This window comes from Juglans microcarpa x Juglans regia, chromosome 3D (assembly GCF_004785595.1).
Source record: "Juglans microcarpa x Juglans regia isolate MS1-56 chromosome 3D, Jm3101_v1.0, whole genome shotgun sequence".
NCBI lineage: Eukaryota > Viridiplantae > Streptophyta > Magnoliopsida > Fagales > Juglandaceae > Juglans > Juglans microcarpa x Juglans regia.
The window spans coordinates 34,142,166-34,162,907 of NC_054598.1; the positions used below are offsets into that span (position 1 = coordinate 34,142,166).

The window sequence follows — 20,742 nt, forward strand, 5'->3', positions numbered from 1 at the left end:
CTGGATGTGAGAGCAACTAGAGCACATTTGATTTTATTCATTCGAAAAAGAGAAATAGATTAGTGCATAAACGTTTGAATGATTTAGTATTTGTTTATTATAACTTGAAGCTGCGAGAGAAGTAAATTTTTTTAATACTAATGTTTTTCACTGTTAAAAAATATATAACATTTTCACTTATGTTTGATTTTATTTTGACAGGAGCATAAGAAGGGGAAGAGAGGCTTTAGATCCAATCAATTTTGAAAACATTGACTTGATGGAAGAATGGGTGGGTGAAGAATTTGAGCTTCTTGATGGAGAAGATTTGGATTGAGTAAGTATTGAGGAGCCATTAGCCTACTAAATGAGGAAGACGATGATAATGTTGGAGTTGATGTTGATGACAGTGATGCCGTTGATGAAAATATTTTGATTAACATGTCGAATCCTGATCCTTATTGTCTTTTTTATGAGGATGAGTATTTTTTTATGACGGTGGTGACGTTAATGATTTTATCATGATAATGTTGGTGTTTATGATATTATATTAGTTGTAACTTAAAACTTAAAACTTTTTTTTTGATAAGTAATAATATTATATATATATCAATAGGAATAACCAAGTACACTGAATGTATACAAGAAAAATACCTAGTCCATACAAGAAAGCTCATAATGACCCAAAAGCCCATGAAAACCTACCCAAAACACACCAAACCCGAATTGGAAAACTATCATTACACCTCCACGACCCAATCTCCTAGATTCCTTAAAACTAATCTTCAACCTGAACATCACAAAGCCCTCCCTTTACCCTTCCCTCGACTTGAGCTACCTCCCTTAGTATCGTAGTTGATTGCCCATGAAAGATTCTTCAACTCTCTACTTTTCTTAAACTTAGATTTGGTTTCAAGCGCTTGGCTCGCCTTGATTGCAGTGAGTAGTGCTTTAAATTGGTCTTCATATTCTCCATGTTCTCCATATGAAAGTCTCAAGGTTTGTAGAAACCTGTTATCTTTATTTAGAATTCAATCCGATGTTGAACCCACTATATCGTTGATCGGAGGAAGAGAAACTAGGGAAATGACATTATCCCTAGCCGACTGCGCTCCCGACTTTAAACCTTCCCCCACACGGGGCACCAATGCCAATTCTAAACCTTCCCCCACATGAGGCACCAATGACAAATCCTTCCCGCCCAATGGTTGCTCGACATCTATATGGTTGTTGTCCCCTCCATCTGTTACACTTGCAGATTCCTCCCCTCCATCAACATTGTGTGTATTTGCTCCACTCCTCGATGATCCTTGCCGTGCTACTTCCTCAAGAGGGGAAACACTACCTTCTGTTGCCTCGTTTGCATCTTCTAAAAGAGGCTCGATTGTATCTTCCAAAATACTTGAGACCTTGAAGGGACCCCCATCTTCAACTACAAATGAACCCTGGACAAAAGGACCAACTTCATCTGCAACTGGTGCCTGAGACCCTACAGCTCCCTCAGAAGGCATAATGACACTGGCATGAACAAAGATGCCAGCATCCAACGACCCTATCGTTGACACACCCTTTGCCTGCACACTTTTCGGCACACTTGGTAGCACACTTGTACCCACAACTAGGTCCAATCCCTTATCCACTTTAATCATTAGATCTCTTACATAATCCATAACTCCCTTCAATTGAGATTTGACATTCCACAAGACTCCCTCCAACTCTCCCAATGTCATCTGAGATCTTTTGTCTCCTATAAGTGCATTGCCATTTCTTTCTACCGTTGAGCTGATCTCGGCCTGACTACCCACCAGTGACCTCAACACCGCTGCGTACGAAGCACCTTTGATTGAGGAAGGCCTTCCTACTGTTTTTCCATCAACAAACTCCCCACTTCTAGTAGTGGCTTTGGATTCAGTGACACTTAGAATGGATTGCAGAAAGCCTTTCCATCCAATGCCATTTGCGCCCTCCAGAATCACCAACAAACCTTTCCTCCTTCCATTTCGGAATTCAGAGAGCTACAAAAAACTGCCCATTGCATTAACATGATGTTGAATGCTAAAAACTCCATTACCCATCCTTAATTCTCTGAAGAAACCCTTCATGACAGTTAAGTTCTAAACAATCCTCAATCCCCTTAGCCACCCACAAAGCTATCGTCCCCCCTAGATACATGAAGTTAGCTATCATTTTGCTACGTTCAGAAATACGAAAAATATTACCTCCCTCTTTCTTAAAAACAAAAGTTTTTTATTTAACTTTCAACTACCTCTCCTTCCAATTGGGACGAAATCGCATTGTGCTTCGTCGTCATTGTCAAACCAACTGCAAATATGTTCCCACTGCTCCCTATTGTTCCCGCTTCATCCTCTTAAGGTAGTAAAAAAAAAAAAAAAAGATCTAAAGGAGGCCCTGAGTTAACAGATTTTTTGCCAAAAATCTCTAAGTTAACGGAGAAAACTACCAGTCGCCGGAGGATGACCGACGTCGAAGGCCCACAAAATGGTCGCCTGAGTCCATCGAAGCTGTTTGTATTGGTGGCTAGTGGAAAGGCTCAAATTACAGTTTGCCGGAGGAGGTAACGGAAGAGTAGCAAAAAAATCCCAGTCACCGGAGAAGGACCGACGTCGGAGACCCACAATGGAGTTGTCTGGGTCAGTCGATCAGATTTGTGATGGAATCAAAGTGCTCGGCGGCCGACGCCATCAAAGAAGAACACAGAAAGAGTTCGCCGACGAGGAATTGACACCGACTGCCCTCAGCGAGGACACCGGGGCACTTCGGCCTCGTCTATGACTGCGGCGTCCCTCTCCGATCGATGGTGGGTAGGGGTGGCGGCGTGAAGTAGGGTTAGGGTTTCTCTCAACTCACTGTTCACACACGGGTTACGCTTCGTACGGAGAGGAAAATTAAATCTCACTGTTCACACACTCTAGATTTGGAATTATATTCTCTTAAAAAAAAACTTAAATGTTGTATTGAGAAATATTGAGTTTATGACTTATTTTGTTGTTATTTTGGAATACAGTTAATGCTTGTATATATATATATATAATTTATCCAGATATAAATTATTCTGAAACGGTACACGAAACGGTACTGGTACCGAAATATTTCATTCCAGTACCTTGACCGGTACAGTCTCCTGTACGGTATTCAAAACTTTGCCTCCAAGGCTCTCCCAATCGTCTCACATTCATGATCATTGATTTGACAAAATTTTATAATTTTTTTGTGCAATATCCAATCACCTTCAACAAAATGCACAGTTAAAGATAAATAATTAAAATTTTAGATTGATGTCCAAATATCAGTGGTGAGGCAAACAAATTGACCTATCAACTTCTCTTTTTCAAACAAATAATGTTTTTTTACATCCTTAACCACCGTGTGGTGAGAATGAAGATTAAACCTTAGTTCCAAGTAGTGAGAATATGCTTGGAACCCTTTCCCATCAATAACTTAAAAAAGTAGCTCGTCCATGATGATCATACGACCTAGGTGTCTCCTACACTAGTCGGGATCATACTTAGTATATCCCCTCAACGTTGCATCCCCATTACTCCTATCCGCCATTTTTTAAGTCCAATTTCTAGCCTAAATTAGCTCTTCTATTGTAATAATAGTAATATTAGACTTATTTTGCATTACTCTTCTAAGTACAACTTTAATTATAAGGTACAATGTTTTCTATAGTGGCATCCATAAAATCTTCCATAGTGGTTACACTTGATTTGTGGGTTATTGAGATCACTACCCTCTAGTTTAGTGAAATGAGACCAAACTATGAAAACATGTTTCTTGCTGGGCTTAGGGGCGGGGCAAGGTTCTGTAGGGGTAGGTGTTAGGCCAGGAGTAGGAGTATGAGTAGGAGTAGGAGTATGAGTAATGGTAGGGTAGGGATACCCTGGGCCTGGAAATGAGAGCTCGCACTAGAATCTGCCGGAATATTCATGAACTCAAGTAAACGACAAATCTGAAATTATAGCAAACATAACAATATGCCAAACAATTAACATCCAAGTATTAACATCCAAATATTAATTATGTTAATGAAAGTAATTCATCGTGCTCTTCGAATACAAATGATATAGTACTCAATTTTTATACTACATGTCATGTAATTAAAATCTAGTATTACAAGAAATATAATTAAGTGCTCTATTATAGTTAGCGGTTCAATGAGAAATTAGATGGTACAAATTGGAAGAAATTGGTAGTTCTTTGGTTTTGATAATTTGGAGACTTGTAGTACTATGATTTGATAAAAAGAAAAAAGTAATAATTTTGAGTTGCAAAATGAAATTAACCAAAAAGAAAAAAAAAAAACTATTGTTCTAGTTGAAGTTGAACTCAAAAAAGAAAAAAAAAACCTTTTAGAAAATACTATTGTTCTAGTTGAGGACTACATAATACACACACTGGTTGTTCAGATAAGTCCTATTGCTAGTTTTATGAGACTGCGAAGTTTGAAAACATAATGCATCTAAAAAGCTAAGCAACATCAAAGATTGAAAATATGGCCTAAATTGGACATGTTTATGGAAATCAAGTATTACTTCTATTTGAAAGCCATAAGAACATCAACCTTATCTAAACAACCACCCAAAAAATCAGAACTCTATATTTCTGTTTGCAAAAAAAAAAAAAAATTTACGGCATTTTGAAACCCTAAATTAATGTAGGGGTTTCAATCTTTTAGGAGTTTCAAAAATTGAAACCCCTAAATTAATTTAAGATTTCGGATTGGAACCCTAAATTAATTTAGGGTTCCAATCCGAATTAATTTAGCCACAAAATCACTATCACTAATTCACTATCACGTATTCAATCATCAAGATTCAAAACACATTACAAACCCACAAAAGTCAAAATCACATAACAGATTCACACATCAGTTAATTAATAATCAAAACACATGCACAATCAAGTCTCCACAATACACAGTTCACAAACATAATCTCATCCTTTATCTTTGATTAAACATCATCATTCATCCAATCTCCATTCCATAAATTAACAAAAAATCAAAATTTTAACCAAAATTCTTACCTTCGATGACAGAGATGTAGACAGAAGGCTACGATGACGGCGTAATGGAGTCTTCGACGGCGATGGAGAATCAGAGATACAGAGAGTGAGCGAGACTCGGAGAGAGAGAGAGAGAGAGAGAGAGAGAGAGAGAGAGAGAGAGAGAGAGAGAGAGAGAGAGAGAGAGAGATTCAGAAAAGGGGCTAAGTCGCGAGGTGGGGGGGGGGGTTTCTTAGAATCTTAATAGATGACGAAACAATACCGTTATAGACAAAACAATGTCGTTTCATCAACTGTTATTAAGTAAAAAAAGCCCAGGTGTTTCATACATGAGGTTTTGTTTATATATAAATACTTATATATATAATTTTATTTATATTTATATAAGCAGGGGCGAGGCGGGGGTTGTGGGTGCTAGATGCTAGCGAGGGGATCTGTTCTGCCACATGGGGCCGAGCAGACGGGGGGCGGGGCCCAAACTGAACTCCAAATTGCCTTGAGAACAAAAAGGAAGTAATAGATAAGGTGAGTCAAGTGATAAGTAAGTTTGAATCCATTCAATTAGTACGATATGTAAGCTTAAATTGCAAAATGTTCACAAGTAAATGAGATCTAAATGAGATAGTCTATTTATAATTGGACTATTGGTAAACTATATATTATAGCTTCATTGTTCTAATCCAGGCATTAGCATGTCTCTTTAAAAAAAAAAGAATAGTTTTTTTAGTTGTGGTTGCAGGAAAACTCACCAACTATGTCAAGTATTTGTGGAATTGTTTCTCATAAACTAAAGAAGCCAACAATTTATTTTTTAGCACTAGCCTTGTGATTCAACAATATATTTGTTTCACCCAATTGCCTAATGTAGTGGGATCAAGTCCCACAAGGCATTTCTACCCATCCAATTATTCAAAGGATCTCTACAATCTAGTGAGCACAAGTATGTTCACTTTTGACATTCCCATTCCCAAACCTCATCCTCCAGTGAGATGCAAAGCAGCATAGCAAAAGAATCACGAGTCAATTAGGATAAGGGGAGCATAAACTCTTCACTCTGTCATACCAGATCATCAACTTAGTCAACCTATTTGAATATGAAAGCAATGTGATATTACTACTATTTTACCTTTGCTTAATATTGTTATTGGTATTTGCTTGTAAATGCTTAAGGCAGATTTTTGGGGCTAGAAATATGTTGTAATTCCTATCTTACTTGAACAGATCTCTGGGTATGTATTTTGTCATTAATTCTGCAATGTATAATAACTGGGTCAGTAGGTATATATACTGTCGGCAACCTTTCTGAGAATATAAATTAACTACAAAGCTTAAAAGCTTCCATTTATAACTTGCATAATTGGTAGATACCAAAGCTAAGAAAACAAAGGTAGTTTCCACGTGCAAAAAAACAACTCCTGCAAAATAGTTAAAACTTTTGAATATCCCTGAAAGTTTAGATTTATAAGGTACTTCATCTTTAGTTTATAATTCTAAAGAAATAATCTTGGGAGAAGCCACTTTGCACATCCTATGTGGCATCATCCCAGCCATCCATATGGGGAGAAAAAATTAGTAGGTTGTAGTGTGTGCATTGTGTGCACCACTATAGTGGATGCTATATAGCACTACTCTATTCTAAATTGATTTGAAATTTAGAATTCTATATTGATTGTTTTCTTAAGTACAATATTAATCACATGGTCACATTCAAGTTTTTACACAAGTCATGTTAAGACTTTTCTATTAGTATTAGCAATATTAGCTCATTAAGTACTAATTATACAGAGTCCTAGTTTCATTCTATTTCATATAGCTCTATGGTGATTTAAAAAGCCAAAGACAGAAGTACATAACTGCTCTTAGTTGGGTTTCAAATTAGCACCTCAATAAAGCCAAACCCAGTTTCAATGTCAAAGAAAGGCTATGCTGAAAATAAAAGCCACAAAATGATAGAGATTTTAATGACTTCTTGTTCTTTTTTCTTTTGGGGCTTAAGTACATAGATGATCAAAATTAAGACATTTTAGCCAACATATCAAGTAAGGCACGATATTTAACCAAAGAAAAGTTTGTTGGTTCGTTAAGACATCACAGATCAATACATCTACTAATTCAAAATGTAATGCATGACAAGCAAGTCAAATTCTCGCCACAATAAAATAAAATCCATTCAAGATCCATCCATCCATTCAAGACATCACAAATCAATACATCCATTCAAGATCAAGACAAATCCTCGCCACAAGAAAAATTAGTTGGTTCGTTAGTCCTATCCAAGATCAATACATATACTAATTCATGCTAACTAATTAAAACCAATCTACATTTAACCATAGATGCAGACATAGGTTCAAATCGAACCAAAATTGAACCGAAAGAATACGTAGGAAAAATATTCCAAAAATGGACTAAGATTGGAGTAGTAAGTTACTTAGCACCAAATTGAACCGAAAGAGAAATCCTTAGACACAGCAACCCACGCAGCATTAGGGTTAGGGTTTCGTTTTGTAATGGGAAGGAGAATGAGAAGGGGGAGAAAGTGAACCAAAAGCAATATTAGAGAAGAAGAAAGAAAGTCACAACGCATAGTTTAGACAAAATAAGGAGGGGTTAATCGTATTCAGCTCCAAACGCACCATTTTATTTAATCCAAATAGTGCATTTTGACTCCACGTAGGACACGTCCACGGGGCACTGCACACTACGCCTGTGTTTAGAGTTTTTCTTTAAAAAAAATAGAGATAACCTGCCAACTTCTGCACCATTTATAATGATAATTATTTGAGAAAACTTGGGGAGCGGTTCGGCTGCTCCCCCTCATTAAGCAGCCTTATAATGGTTATGTGCCACATAAGCAGTTTATAGTATTTAGTCTACACTTGCATACACCTGATCAGAGACCCATACAACCCCTCCCTCACTCCTTTGTCTTCTATGCCATCCCAACTCAAACGAAATCCCACCCCACACTCATCCCCGACAGTGCATGACCCAGACAGTGGCAAGGACAGAGCTCGACCCAGTTCCACCACTACCATTCTCTTACCCACCATCTCTGTCGTCCAAAACTTCCATCACCCGCCATGTTTTCTTTGATTTGTCATCAAATGTTGCGGAAAAAAAAAAACCCTAGTAGTGCTCATCAAAATCCATACACATGGAGGGCGACAAGTTTGGCTTTCGTAGAGAGCATGGGGGTTTTCTAGGCGTGGCCGTGTCGGGGAGGGGGGCATTGCTAGGTTTTGGTCAGATGGTGGTTGTGCGAGAGTGGGTTATGGTCTGCAATATTTCTTGGTCACTCGCGAGTTTTTTACTTCTTTTTCAAACTAGTGTTTTACATTTCAAACATGAAAGTCTACGGATATATTCATGATTTATAAATCTAAAAATTAAAAAGATTACACATACAAGCATCTAAAATCTCAGCTCCTTCCTGCCATGAAGAATATCCAAAACTCTCTCAACTTGGTCTCGTCGGTGTAAGGGTTTCGAGGATCGGACCTGTCCATCTAGTATAGTTTGACAGAGTTTTCTTCATTTGGTCTTGGGCGGCGGGCTTGGTGGTGGTGTAAAGAGACCCAAACGGTGCTGCCCAAATAACTTTTTCTGCCTCTTTTGTATGTAGTGATTCTGTGTGTTGAGATCTAACTAATCTATTATATTTTTTCCTGCGTCACTTTTTCAATAGAGGCTGCTCTTCTACCTATAACAGCCCGACGGCCCGCAGCGCTTCCCAAATTATTTTTAAATCTTTTCGAAATAATAATGATTACTTAATAGTAAGTTAAATCTTACGGTGTGATCGATTTGTGAGAAATGGCCGATCTTGAGGCTTGAAAAGGAGAAGAAAGGAAAATTTGCAGAGAGAATCCTGTATCCGTCTGCTCCGCTTAAGTTTCGGCGAAACCAATTACATCTGATTGCAACAGTCACAGGTTTGAATAACAGCATCACTCTGCCCATGGCTTCGGCTCCTTCTAAACTATATGCAGGTCACCCCCTCCCTCTCTCTCTCTCTCTCTCTGCAACTCTGACTCCACATTCTTCTTCTTATTCCTCGTCTCATTCTCTTTGTGTTGGGATTGTGTTATTGCAGATGACGTAAGTCTCCTGGTGGTACTCTTAGATACAAACCCTTTCTTCTGGAGCTCATTCTCTCTCCCATTCTCCAAGTTTCTCTCTCACGTAATCTCTATCTCTCTCTCGTTTTCAATTCCAAACCCTAACCATCGGATTGATTGCCTAACAGAATGAACTTTTCATTTCTCAAACGACTTTAATATTTTATTCTGTGTTTTCTTTGGTGAGCCAAACATAGGTTAATTGTGGCTTCGTCTCTCTTTCTCTCTCTCGTTTTCATTACAGGTACTTTCGTTTCTTAACTCAATCTTACTCCTCAACCAATTCAACCAAGTCGTGGTCATTGCTACCGGGTGTAATTCCTGCGACTATATCTATGACTCTTCTTCGGCGACGAGCACCGATGCTGAAAGCGGAAGAATGCCCGCTCTTTGCTCTGACTTGTTGCGGAAATTGGATGAGTTCGTCACCAGAGATCAGCACTTGGGGGAGAAAGACTCTCTAGGACCGCCTACGTCTTCGCTCCTATCGGGCTCCTTGTCCATGGCTCTTTGTTGTATCCTCTCAATTTATTTATTCACGGTTTATAGTAATAACGTTTTCTTTGTTTTCTAGGGTATATTGGATTTGGCTGCTGTCATGTCTAATAGCCTGAATCTGTGAATGAAAATTGTGGAATCATTTGTACATTGAGATGTGTAAAACATAATGGAGCCATTTGATTTCTATTGGGAAATCTAAAGTATCTTCCACTTGACTCTCAAACTAGATATACAGAAGGTTTTTCGTTCAGGACCACTGCATCCGCAGCCTCGAGTGAGTAGTTAAATTTGTATTCAAGGCTATTTTCAAAGTTGGATTACTGATAATTTTTTTGACCAACTGACCATCAATTGTCAGGAACGTTTCTCAACTTTGTGTTGGATCTGTGAGATTTTGCCTGTCAATATTATATACATATTTATAAAAAAAAAAATTTACTTATCAAAATATTATATACATTCTACTCTAGTCTTGTTGTGCTGTATTCTTGGTGATTATTTATTTGTTTGAGTAGTCTCATTACTGTATTTGAAGATGGAATTGTATGATTCCTTGTTAGCACCTTCTAACATGTTTCCCTCTTCCTACTAGTTGAATGCTTTATCTTGCATACACCATGTGTACTAGGTTATGCCCCTTTGTGCTAATAAAATTGATTTGAAAAACGCTTTCTAACCTAGCATGAAGAGGCACATTTATATATAAACCCATTCAGCAGTCTTAGTCCATGCTTGGAATGTTTGTTGTTATACTTGCAATTTTATTATTATTATTTTTTATAAGTAAAGGAAGTTTAGGCTGTGAGATTGCTATTGGGGATATGCTAAACATTGATATTGCAAAATAATGACATGTTAAATAGCTTCTAGCAGCCTTTGTGTTATGTGTGGTATCTATAGTCTTCAAAAAATTAATCTTGCAAGTTCCTATATTATTTTTGTTACACATTAATGCTTTCTTCAATTGCCTGAGGTTTATAGTAGTAACTTAATTGAACCTTATCTATATCAGAAACCATATTGTGCTCAATATTCATTTAGATCTTCAAAGGTTTCTATTTTTCCTTTTGCACATTCTTCTAATTTGTTGTGGCAGACAACTTCTAGCTATGATTCGTGTACTAGGATAGTTGCAGTGCTTTTGATATCATCCAAAGTTGACATGTATTTTACTCAAATCACGTAGCTCAGTGTCCAGATTGATTTATGTAGTCGGTCTTAGTGCAATGGGCAAGGCCAATTTTTAGTGTCATATAACATTATGCTTTTTTTTTTCAAAGCCTACTTTCTGTTGGTTTTGTTTATTTTTTGCTTATAGCTCTATGTTTGTCTTGTTTGCTGCTTTATTATCTTATCACATTTTTAGAACTTAAATGGAATATGTTCTTGTATAGTTACTAACATATGGTGGCAGATTTTATGCTTGCAGGGATCCACAGATGGACCTGAGCAGTATGTTCTTTATAATATCTGGAATCATCATCACCATCATTAATTTTAGTATATTTGGGTTGAACTTTACCCTTGAAATTTTCCCCCCATTTCCAGATATGTGGCGATCATGAATGCAATATTCTCAGCTCAGCGTTCAATGGTATGTGGTAACTGTTTCTACCTATATTGTCTTCTAAATAATTCACATAATTGGCACTTATAAAAATAAATCCACAATTGGATACTTTTTTTCTTTCAATTGCGCACGTCTGGATCAGTCTTTGCATCTAATTCCCTCCTCCATCCCAATAAAGGCCACAAATGCTTTTAGGAATTTTATTTTTGTTCCTTGAATGAAAACTTGTAACATAGATGGTTCTGGTTGTAAGTATTAGGTCTCGTTTGGATGTTGAGATGAGACGGGATGAGAAATCTGTGAATAATTGTGAAATGGTTTGAGTTAAGATGTTTTATTGGATTTTGGAGAAGGAGAGAAAAAAGTTGAATAAAATATTATAAAGTTAAAATATTGTTAGAATTTAAATTTTTAATATAATTTTTGTTTTGGGATTTTAAAAAGTTGAATTATTTTTTATGTTTGTTTGGAAGTTTGAGAAAGTTGTAATGATTAGGTAATAATTAGATAAAACAACTGAAGATTTGAAATTAAAAAGTGTTTGTGTTTTGAGTGATGTTTGAGAAGGAAATAAGATGAGATGAGATGAGATGAGTTGAGATAGCTATCCAAACAAGGCCTTAATGTGGTAATGTGAAATATTTGGATATTATATGTGGAGCATATTTATCATCGCTTTTCAGGAGGTAAGATAACATATTAATCATTTTAAATTATTATTTTCAAACAATATTTAAATAATTAAAATTCCCTTCTGGTTTTTAAGCATTAAAGCCGTACTACGTATTTTGATAAAACTGTAATGAGAATTAGTTGGCAACATGGTTATGCAAGTAATCAGGGGCGGACCTACACCTATGCTTTTAGAGAAGGGGGGGGGGGGGGTGGGCTTAGCACCCCCAAAATTTAATTTTTTTTTTTTTTACTTTTTAAAGCCTTTTTAAAGATAAATTTCACAAAAATTAATTTCTGCCCCCTATAATTTTTTTTCAGAGTTTGCCCCCCCAAGTTATGATTTCTAGTTCCGCCCCGTGTGCAACTATAGTTCTTGATGAATAATTGTGACATGATTGTAAATGTTACTTTGGTAACCTTTAATGATACTAGTAAAATGCGACTATCTACAAATGGCTGTCTTGAATGATTTGGGCATGCCTTGAGCTGTGGTCATTTCATTTTGAAATGAAAATAAAAGTGATGGGTGGCATGGACCACAACATCTGAAACAGGCATCTGAGCTAGGATACTCTTGACAAAAGAGATGGGCCACGACATCCTGAGTCATTCCTTTTTTGGCGATATCCATGGAAGTGATGGGTGTATCCAATAAAATTTTACCCCATGGTTTTAGGCTTCTGGTTCATAAGTTGCTTGTGGCTATTGATTGTTGAACGTGATCTTCTTTGTCTACAATGTAGCCTGTAATGGGAAATTCCTGACCATATGAAGTATGGTTTAACTGTTGGCAATTGTTCAAGTCACAAAGTTCACTTCCTGTATACTTGGGCTATGCCTAGTTCTTGATTTAATAAAACTATTTTTACTCATAAAAAAAATACTGTTGGAAAGTGCTGGATATGTTAACAGTGTGGGATGGAAAATGTAACATTGACAAGTGTTTGATTCGTGCTAACAGTATGGTATGAAATTTCATAGATTTTCAAGGCTGTGTGAGACGTTTGGTTGCTTATTAAATGATTGGTTCCAATTAAGGCAAGGCTTGTCAAATGGGTTAGTGGTATGCCAAGTAGATATAAATTTATATCAACTAAGCTTTAATCCAACTGATATCAATCTCCCTCCTTAAATCCCCAATATCCTTGTCTGGTCAAATCCATCATAGGTGGCATGGCTCAACCACCACAAGTCTGATACCATTTATAACAATCCAAGGAAGGCCCAAGTCACATCTAAGCCCATGCTCCAAAAGGACTAGTCAAGGCTACAATTGGAGCTTCTTGAAATCATTTTAAGCTTCATATATCTTTCTTTTCTTTTTTCCAAATAATTAGAATTGGCTAGATATTTTAAGCTGGCCATTTGCAGATTTGAAATGAAGTTATGGAATTACTCTATCTGTGTAATTGAATATTGTTTTGTGATAAGTATATTTTAAGATTTCAAAAGCTAATGCATATTGTACAAATTTTATTGTTATAATACATTTTTGCGTTCATGTATGTACATTTTAGTATCATCTCTTTTTTGGATCTAAAAGTCTTATGTGAAGTAATTTGGTCCTGGTGCAGGTTCCTATAGATTCTTGTTTTATGGGCTCTAACAATTCTGCCTTCCTGCAGCAGGTACTTTATCTGTTCTGTGTACCCTTAATGAATTTTGTTGCAAGACATGATATTATTAGCATCAGCCCTCTGTTGGCTTTAGTGATTGCTTCTAATGTTTTTGAATAACAGGCTTCTTACATAACTGGTGGTGTGTATCAGAAGCCCCAACAATTGGATGGGCTATTTCAGTATCTCTCGGTAGGTTGTTACAATAATTTTCATAAAGGCAATTTAAATTTGTAGCCTTCCATCTTTATTCTCTGCAGATTGAGCTTATCTTTTATTTACGGATTTCATAATTTTTCTGAAGCTTATGTAACGTGCTTGAAAATATTAAAAATAACTGGGCATCTAACATAAAATATATCAATAGACTTCATGTTCTTGTCGATGGCAACTACAACCCATAGCCTTGTGTTGCAAAAGATATTACTTGAAGAATTTACTTTCTTGGTTGTCTATGTTGAGTAAAATCAATATACTTGCTGTGAAGCCAAATGAGACACCAGTTTTGACTTATTACCAGCTTTATAGTATAATTTGATGGTATGATGAAAGTATATATGCTTATGTGTACATTGTCAAGGGTACTGTCAGAGAACTATTGCATTGCAAATGAGAAACCCTTGATCTGAAGCATGAAATTTAATATGGGTGCCTGAGTTCGATATGCCATTAATTAGCCTGTGTGCATATCAAGCAGGTTGGAAGAACTTGTGAAGCTTAGATTGGCAAAACCTAGAAATGGTTTGTTGAGAATATGGCTAAATATTTTTTTGATTGGTACATGCAACCTTGTACATTTGGCAAGAGTACCCTGCTTTCCTTGTTCAATTCTTCACAAGATCACCTTCTCTCATTTGATGTGTCATAAGTTGTTTGGGTAATGGATATTCACTGAGTGTATGGGACTCACTCTCAAGGGGGGAGTAAGCTTGGATGAGCATGAGATCTTGTGGTTTTTTTGGAGAAAAACCCATGGTTGACCTGGTGTGACAGTTAGAATAATATAAGTATGAATGATAATAGTGTTTTAACTTGATGTAAAATCTAATCAAGCATAGGTGATGCTCTAGTATATGTCCTGTGTACTTGAGCAATTGCCTATCCCTATTATCAATATAATTTTTGTTTACTGATAAAAAAAACTTGATGTAAAATCTTTAAAAGATTGTTATTAGGCATAATAAAAATGTTATCTTTTATGTTAACTGTTAGATGAAGAGATGCCATTTTCAGTTATGACTCCTAGCAGGTTGATTACTTTCCTGTTTCCAATCCCTACATGCTGCAAGACTATATGAGAAAAATTGAACATAATATTCTTGCACCATTGCAGTGCTGGTATTCTAAAATGGGTTGCTGCTGATCCAATTGGTCTGCATTAACATGATATTAGAGTTCCAAGGTGAGGAAATGGGGTTGTCGTGCTATGTTACATTCCGAGAATTCTATACATAGGAATCTTGGCATGATTGAAGCCTGATAATCCTGGGCTTGATCCATTTAACCTGGCAACTTTTAATTCTGCCATGTCAGTTTTGGGATCGGATTTTTTTGGCAATATTTGGATTAGAATTAGTACTTGGTGCTAATTCGATAGAGTAGACTTGGTTTGAATTTTAGCGAGAAGTTGAAGGACCCTTGGTAAATTTCAGCTCTTTTGCTTATGATTAAACTTCATTAGAATTTTCAGCTAGTTTTGTTGGTATTAAATTTCAGCCTTTTTGCTGGTATTCTTTTGTCTCATTATAGATACAACCATTACATCTATGGATATATTTTATAAAATATTTGTTTTTTGTATTCAGTTACTATCTTTGGGTTTTCTATGTGATGATCTTGTTTTCCATTTTTTCACCTTTTTTAATTTCCTAGAGTCTAGAAGTCTTTCTTTAGCATGTGTATGAACGTGGTGCTGATGGAGCCTTCTTGTTTCATGCAGACGGTTTTTGCAACTGATTTGCATTCTCGTACTTTCTTACGGCTTCCCAAGTCTGTTGGTGTTGACTTCCGTGCCTCGTAAGTTAAATATCTTGTGAGCATTCTTTTGTATCTATCTATGTTGCGTTAGTGCCTTTGTACTTCTGGATATTTTTAGAACTTTTGAACTACCATTCAATATTTACATTCGTTGTATTGTTAGTTCAATTGATGCTGGTGAAACAAGTAGTTTTACTTGGTAAATGTAGTCATAATATATACTGCTTGATTAAACTCGCCTTAACGAGAATAATTGAGAAACAAAAACTGATAAGCAATATATTTCTTGTGGTCATTACTCTTTTCTTCCGTCGAATTACTACCTAATTCTTACCTAAAAAAAAAAAATCTACCGAATTTTCACTTTGTAACCAAAACTATAAAAAGTTTCAGCTTGCCCTATCTATCTACATTTTTTATTTGCTCCTCAGTTAAAGATCTGACCATTAAGATGAACAAGAAATTAGCCGAATGGCATAAACTCCAGTCATATTTGCGTGGAGGGTGCAAAGTGAAATCTAATTGTAGTTTGAGGTGCAAAGTGAAATCTATTTGTAGTTTGGGGTGCAAAGTAAAACATTTTTGTAGTTTAAGGTCCAAAATGAAAAATGGGTTGAAGTTTGTGGTGAAAATGCTCGGATGTTATCTACTTGTGACAACAACAAACTTATTAGAATCTAATTGACAGGGTATAGGCTGTTGTCTCAACTATCTTTTCTGTAGGTAGGGCTACTACTATCAGTCATGGTCCTAATCAAGTGAAGAATTTGATCTCATTTTGCATCACTTCTTATGCATATCTATGTGCATTGTATTGAAACTATGAAACTTGCAGGTGCTTTTGTCATAAAAGAACAATCGACATGGGCTACATATGTTCTGTATGCTTGTCCATTTTTTGTAAGCATCACAAGAAATGTTCTACTTGTGGGTGAGTGGACATTGTTTTGAAGTTATATTACACTGTTTATGACTCGCTGTTTCATATATTTCCATGGTGCATTATTTTTCTAACTGTCTAATGCCTAGTGGTAGTAAATGACTTCAAGTTCAAAATCACAGAGGAAGTGAAAGACCTATTGTGCTCAATTGTTTTTCGAGGCTTTGTCAAATTGGTATAGGGACAATTTAACAGGGGGCGAAATTCCCTCACTATTCTTTCTGACTAAGCTTGGCAAAGGATCTTGAATCATCAGAATTGGGGGTTTGAGAGTTCAAGAAATCTATTCTGTTCTCCAAATAGGGCAAATAGGGTTAGCAGTAGCTGGACAGCAAAGGTTTTTAGGAAAACTAATTCTTCATGAATTCTATATTAGGGTTTTAGGAGTTTGAGATGGGGACAGGATAGTTATCATTTTGTTTAGAAGTCAAAGTTAGGCATTGTTGCGTAAAACTAAGTGAATCAGTGGTTGGCATTAACATCAATTGGAAGAATTCGTTGCTTTATGGCAGGAACATAAGCTAAATTGAATCAGTGGTTGGCTTCGTAGTGTGAACTTAACCGAATTTCTTTGTCAATTGAAAGCCAAGGGAAATGAGTGACTGCACGTTGCTGGTCATGATAATTGGTGTGTCCGTGTCACTGAGTTTTCTCCAGATGAATCAAATACTTTTGTATTTTTTGACAAGTAGTATACACATAAGAATTAATATATATATACACACACACACACACACACACACTAGAATTGTTACGCATTTATTATATGTTAGTTCTAGATCTATTGTTAGTTCACCTCGCTTGATTTTTGTTGTCTTTGGGCAATTATTCAGGTCAGCATTTGGGCAACCCCAGTCAGATGTTCCATCGGCATCCAATGTCAAGTGAACGACTCCGTAAACATAATCTTTACACACCACACTGGGAAGTGTTTGGGTTTTAATGATTCAGTTTAGGTGATTCTAGATGCTCTTTTATATCGTACAGTTTAATGTAACTGTGTCATTGAAATAGTAATGTTGATTTACTTTCCCCCCAATGGTCTTATATCTGAGCTGTTTGGGAGCCAGAAAATAACCTTTGCGGAGAAAATCAATTTTGGGCCCTATAGGCTATACAGCTTTGGAGTGCAGCATACCACAAATTTATTATTTATGGTCTAGGATTGAGCAACGGTCATGTAGCTAGCATGTTACATACTACTGTGCTAAATGAGAGTAGTTGTACAGAAGAGGTGCTTGACGATTTTAGAATATTGCTGTTTTATTTTGATGTTGAAAGAGTATATCTTCTTCTATGTAGAACATGCTCATGTTCTACACCTTTTTTCAATGTCGATACTTCATTCATAGTTAGCATGGAATGTAAATTCTATGTAGATTCTTGCTGCCATGAACTCAAATGCAGAACCCTTGCCTCTTGTCACATGCAAATCTGCTACTAAAATGGAATGCATGAATTCAAATGAGTTCTGATCTGGGCATCGATGCCAAGGTAATGAAATTAATCACGGTGAAATAAATCAATACAATCAGCAGCTGGAGGAGTACGACCATTTTGAAGGCCAACGTTATTTACAACAATATACAAAGATAATAAAATTTTCATCCCCAGCATTATGCCCAACCAAATATGGTTCAAAGATGTGGAATATCCATCTTTAGAGAGCCCTGAGAACGACTTTGCTGGTTGTGTGAACACCCACCGCGGCGAGTTTCAATATAGCACGCGTCCTATACAACCTGCGCAATTGCATCTCTCCAACTCAAAAATGTTAAAGAACAATAATATCCTTCTTTACATTTTAATGCATTCAAATTTTTGAAGAAAGCATGTATTTATGATCTCTTGCCAAATTTACTGATGGATTCTACAACTGTGAAAGAGTCTCAATTAACTGCTTTCATGTTCGATGTACAATTTTTTTTTTGATAAGTAAAAAATTATATATATCAAAAGGAGAAATCAAGTACACTGAATGTATACAAGAAAACATTTTGTCTAAAATGACCCAAAAAACCCGTGGAAAAACAACACCAAGTACGATGTACATTTTAATTATTGATGAAAGAAGAAGCTTTAAGCACAAACACCACCTTTTGTACCATGTTAAAATTACGTAGTTAATGCAAATATGCAATGTGATGCCATATATGATTTTCATGACCTGGAGGGCAACAGATGATCTCGAGGATAACATTCTCAACCGCCTCCTAAACTATATAGCAAACAAATAAAACTCACCCTGCAAGAGCAAGTCCCCAGGTGGACAGGGCGTAAAACAGTTTCCCAGCATGCCAAATACCAAGAATCTTCTCCAATTTGCTGACACCACCTAATGCTTTCGCCACAGCTGCAAGTTTAAAATGACAGATAAGCAATATACAGAATCATTCCTGGCTCGCAAGTCTACATGCCAATTGGAGAAGTCAGACAGATTGGTGATTATTATATCAGTAAGAAAGATGTCAACTTTTCAAAGTTAGCTTGGCAATAATTATCATCATCATGCATTAGACTCAGAAAACAAGTGTCTTGTTTTCAGGGTAATGCTATAGAAGACAACCTCCAACAAGGAAAGAGTCACTCAAAATATCATTTTGGTCTGTGAACTGCATTTAATCTCAATTTCATTCACAACTACTGATTCTGTCAGTTTTGTTCCTCATGATTCAGAAGCCGGTCAAAGATCATTGTTTTTTGGTCGGTTACAGATCGTATTTCAACTGAGAAAGAATTATACGGAACATTGCTAGATTCATTTGATTGTCCATTTAACATGTCCCTGCTTAAAACTTGACATTATACACAAAGAAGTGCACATATTGCCACCCATTTCATTTTCAGTTATGGTGACTCTATTGCTAGAGATTAATATGAAATAGCTGATTCCAACGGATTGAACGTTGATTTCCTTATCTACCAAAAGAATAAGATCATAAGATAAATACTCAATTACCTAGAAATGTTACCATACTATAGTATATGACCTTTATGCAGCTTTGGGATAAGAACTTGGCAAAGAAAAGGCATTTTCAGAAAAATTGAACTTCAAACTTACTTTTTTGTAGCTCTTCTGGTGTCAAATTCTTCATTTGCAAGGAAGCAAATCACGTTAGACACGACACATGATAAACTTAATGAGAAGGGAGATTCCGTAGCCATGTACCCGAGGTTTTTTTTTCAAAGGTAAAAAAGTATGTACCTGAGAATTTGGATTTGACATAATACATCTAGCCATAAAGTAGGCAACCCCATCCACCACATGCTCCTCATTAACAACTACATAATTTTCATTATCGATTCCGCTCCATTCCTCAACATTGTTTGGAACCATTTCATCCGTGACCCATACCCACCGGCTGGGTTCTTCACTGTCAACTTTGATTAAAATTTCAGCCGAGTCCACATCATCACCTAGACAAAGAAGCAAACACAGAATACCAGAAAAAGATGAAAACTACGAGACTTAAAAGGATAGAACAAAATGCTGAATTAAAGCTCATAAAAAAAACCTGAGGTTTCCTTGAAAGGAAACTCGCTGCTAGTCCCGTTGATCGATGCCTGCTGGAGGGATTTGAGCCGAGCCAAGAATTGTTCAGAATCCACCGTTGCCACAAGCCGAGCATACAACTGCAATTGCAAAAGTAGTAACCCCGCATCAAATAAATTAAAATTAAAATCTTTTTTGACATGAGACAGTTGATGGATGAAGGTGCTACGCAATAAGATATTGGATATAACAAAGGAAAGCAAAGGCCAGGGTAAGCGTAAAATTGCTCAAGGAACCTATTTTCTTAAACAAATTAAAAACTTCCTTTTCTTTTACATGAACCCAATAAGAAGTTCCACAAATTCAATAGGAAGTGGCAAAATTTCAGAACTTCTACCGAAGTAGTGAGAAATAGGAATGAGTCAATGACGTACATCGGGTGGGCAATCGTTCAAGGAAAAGGGGGATTCTGAGAGGTCCTGAAGAAGCTTCAGATTCTGCTCGAGCAAAGTCCTAAGACGCCGATTCTCCGATCGCAGAGACTCCAATTTGTCGTACGAATTGGTCTCGGTCTTGGTGTGGGCAGTGCCATCGTGCTCGTGGTGATGGTGATGGTGATGGTGGTGCTCCATAGCGGTCCAGGCCACGTCAGCGACCTCCAGAACCGTTTTGGCCACCTCAATTGCGCCATGGCCTCCCATGGCTTTTGGGAAATTTCGGACCTTTGCCTTCCAATTTCCGGTGGGTTCCGCAAACCTACTCAGCTTTTTCCTCTCTTGTTTTTTCTCTCTTTTTCTTTTTGCCGCTCCTCTCCGTTATATTCTTTCTCGTGAGAGATAGTA

At 36.7% G+C, this 20,742-nt stretch overlaps 2 protein-coding genes across 4 annotated transcripts; one reads left to right on the plus strand and one right to left on the minus strand.

The window, feature by feature from the left end:
* Window positions 1–8,741: 8,741 nt before the first annotated feature.
* LOC121255657 (general transcription and DNA repair factor IIH subunit TFB4) lies at window positions 8,742–17,657 on the plus strand. Of its 2 annotated transcripts, none has more exons than XM_041156097.1 (11): window positions 8,742–8,999; window positions 9,104–9,192; window positions 9,373–9,643; window positions 9,857–9,903; window positions 11,059–11,081; window positions 11,178–11,223; window positions 13,449–13,502; window positions 13,614–13,682; window positions 15,430–15,506; window positions 16,303–16,398; window positions 17,241–17,657. In XM_041156097.1, exons 1-11 carry the CDS (start codon window positions 8,969–8,971, stop codon window positions 17,293–17,295), a joined length of 858 nt encoding a protein of 285 aa, XP_041012031.1. In that variant the 5' UTR covers window positions 8,742–8,968; the 3' UTR covers window positions 17,296–17,657. The 2 variants fall into 2 exon arrangements, with proteins under 2 accessions (XP_041012031.1, XP_041012030.1); XM_041156096.1 differs by having other exon boundaries at window positions 8,745–8,999; window positions 11,044–11,081.
* Window positions 17,658–17,902: 245 nt separating this feature from the next.
* LOC121255658 lies at window positions 17,903–20,728 on the minus strand. Of its 2 annotated transcripts, none has more exons than XM_041156099.1 (6): window positions 20,335–20,728; window positions 19,923–20,040; window positions 19,613–19,824; window positions 19,465–19,496; window positions 18,652–18,760; window positions 17,903–18,149 (listed from the first exon to the last, which is right to left on the minus strand). In XM_041156099.1, exons 1-6 carry the CDS (start codon window positions 20,599–20,601, stop codon window positions 18,141–18,143), a joined length of 747 nt encoding a protein of 248 aa, XP_041012033.1. In that variant the 5' UTR covers window positions 20,602–20,728; the 3' UTR covers window positions 17,903–18,140. The 2 variants fall into 2 exon arrangements, with proteins under 2 accessions (XP_041012033.1, XP_041012032.1); XM_041156098.1 differs by having other exon boundaries at window positions 19,469–19,496; window positions 20,335–20,721.
* Between the last annotated feature and the right edge of the window lie 14 nt (window positions 20,729–20,742).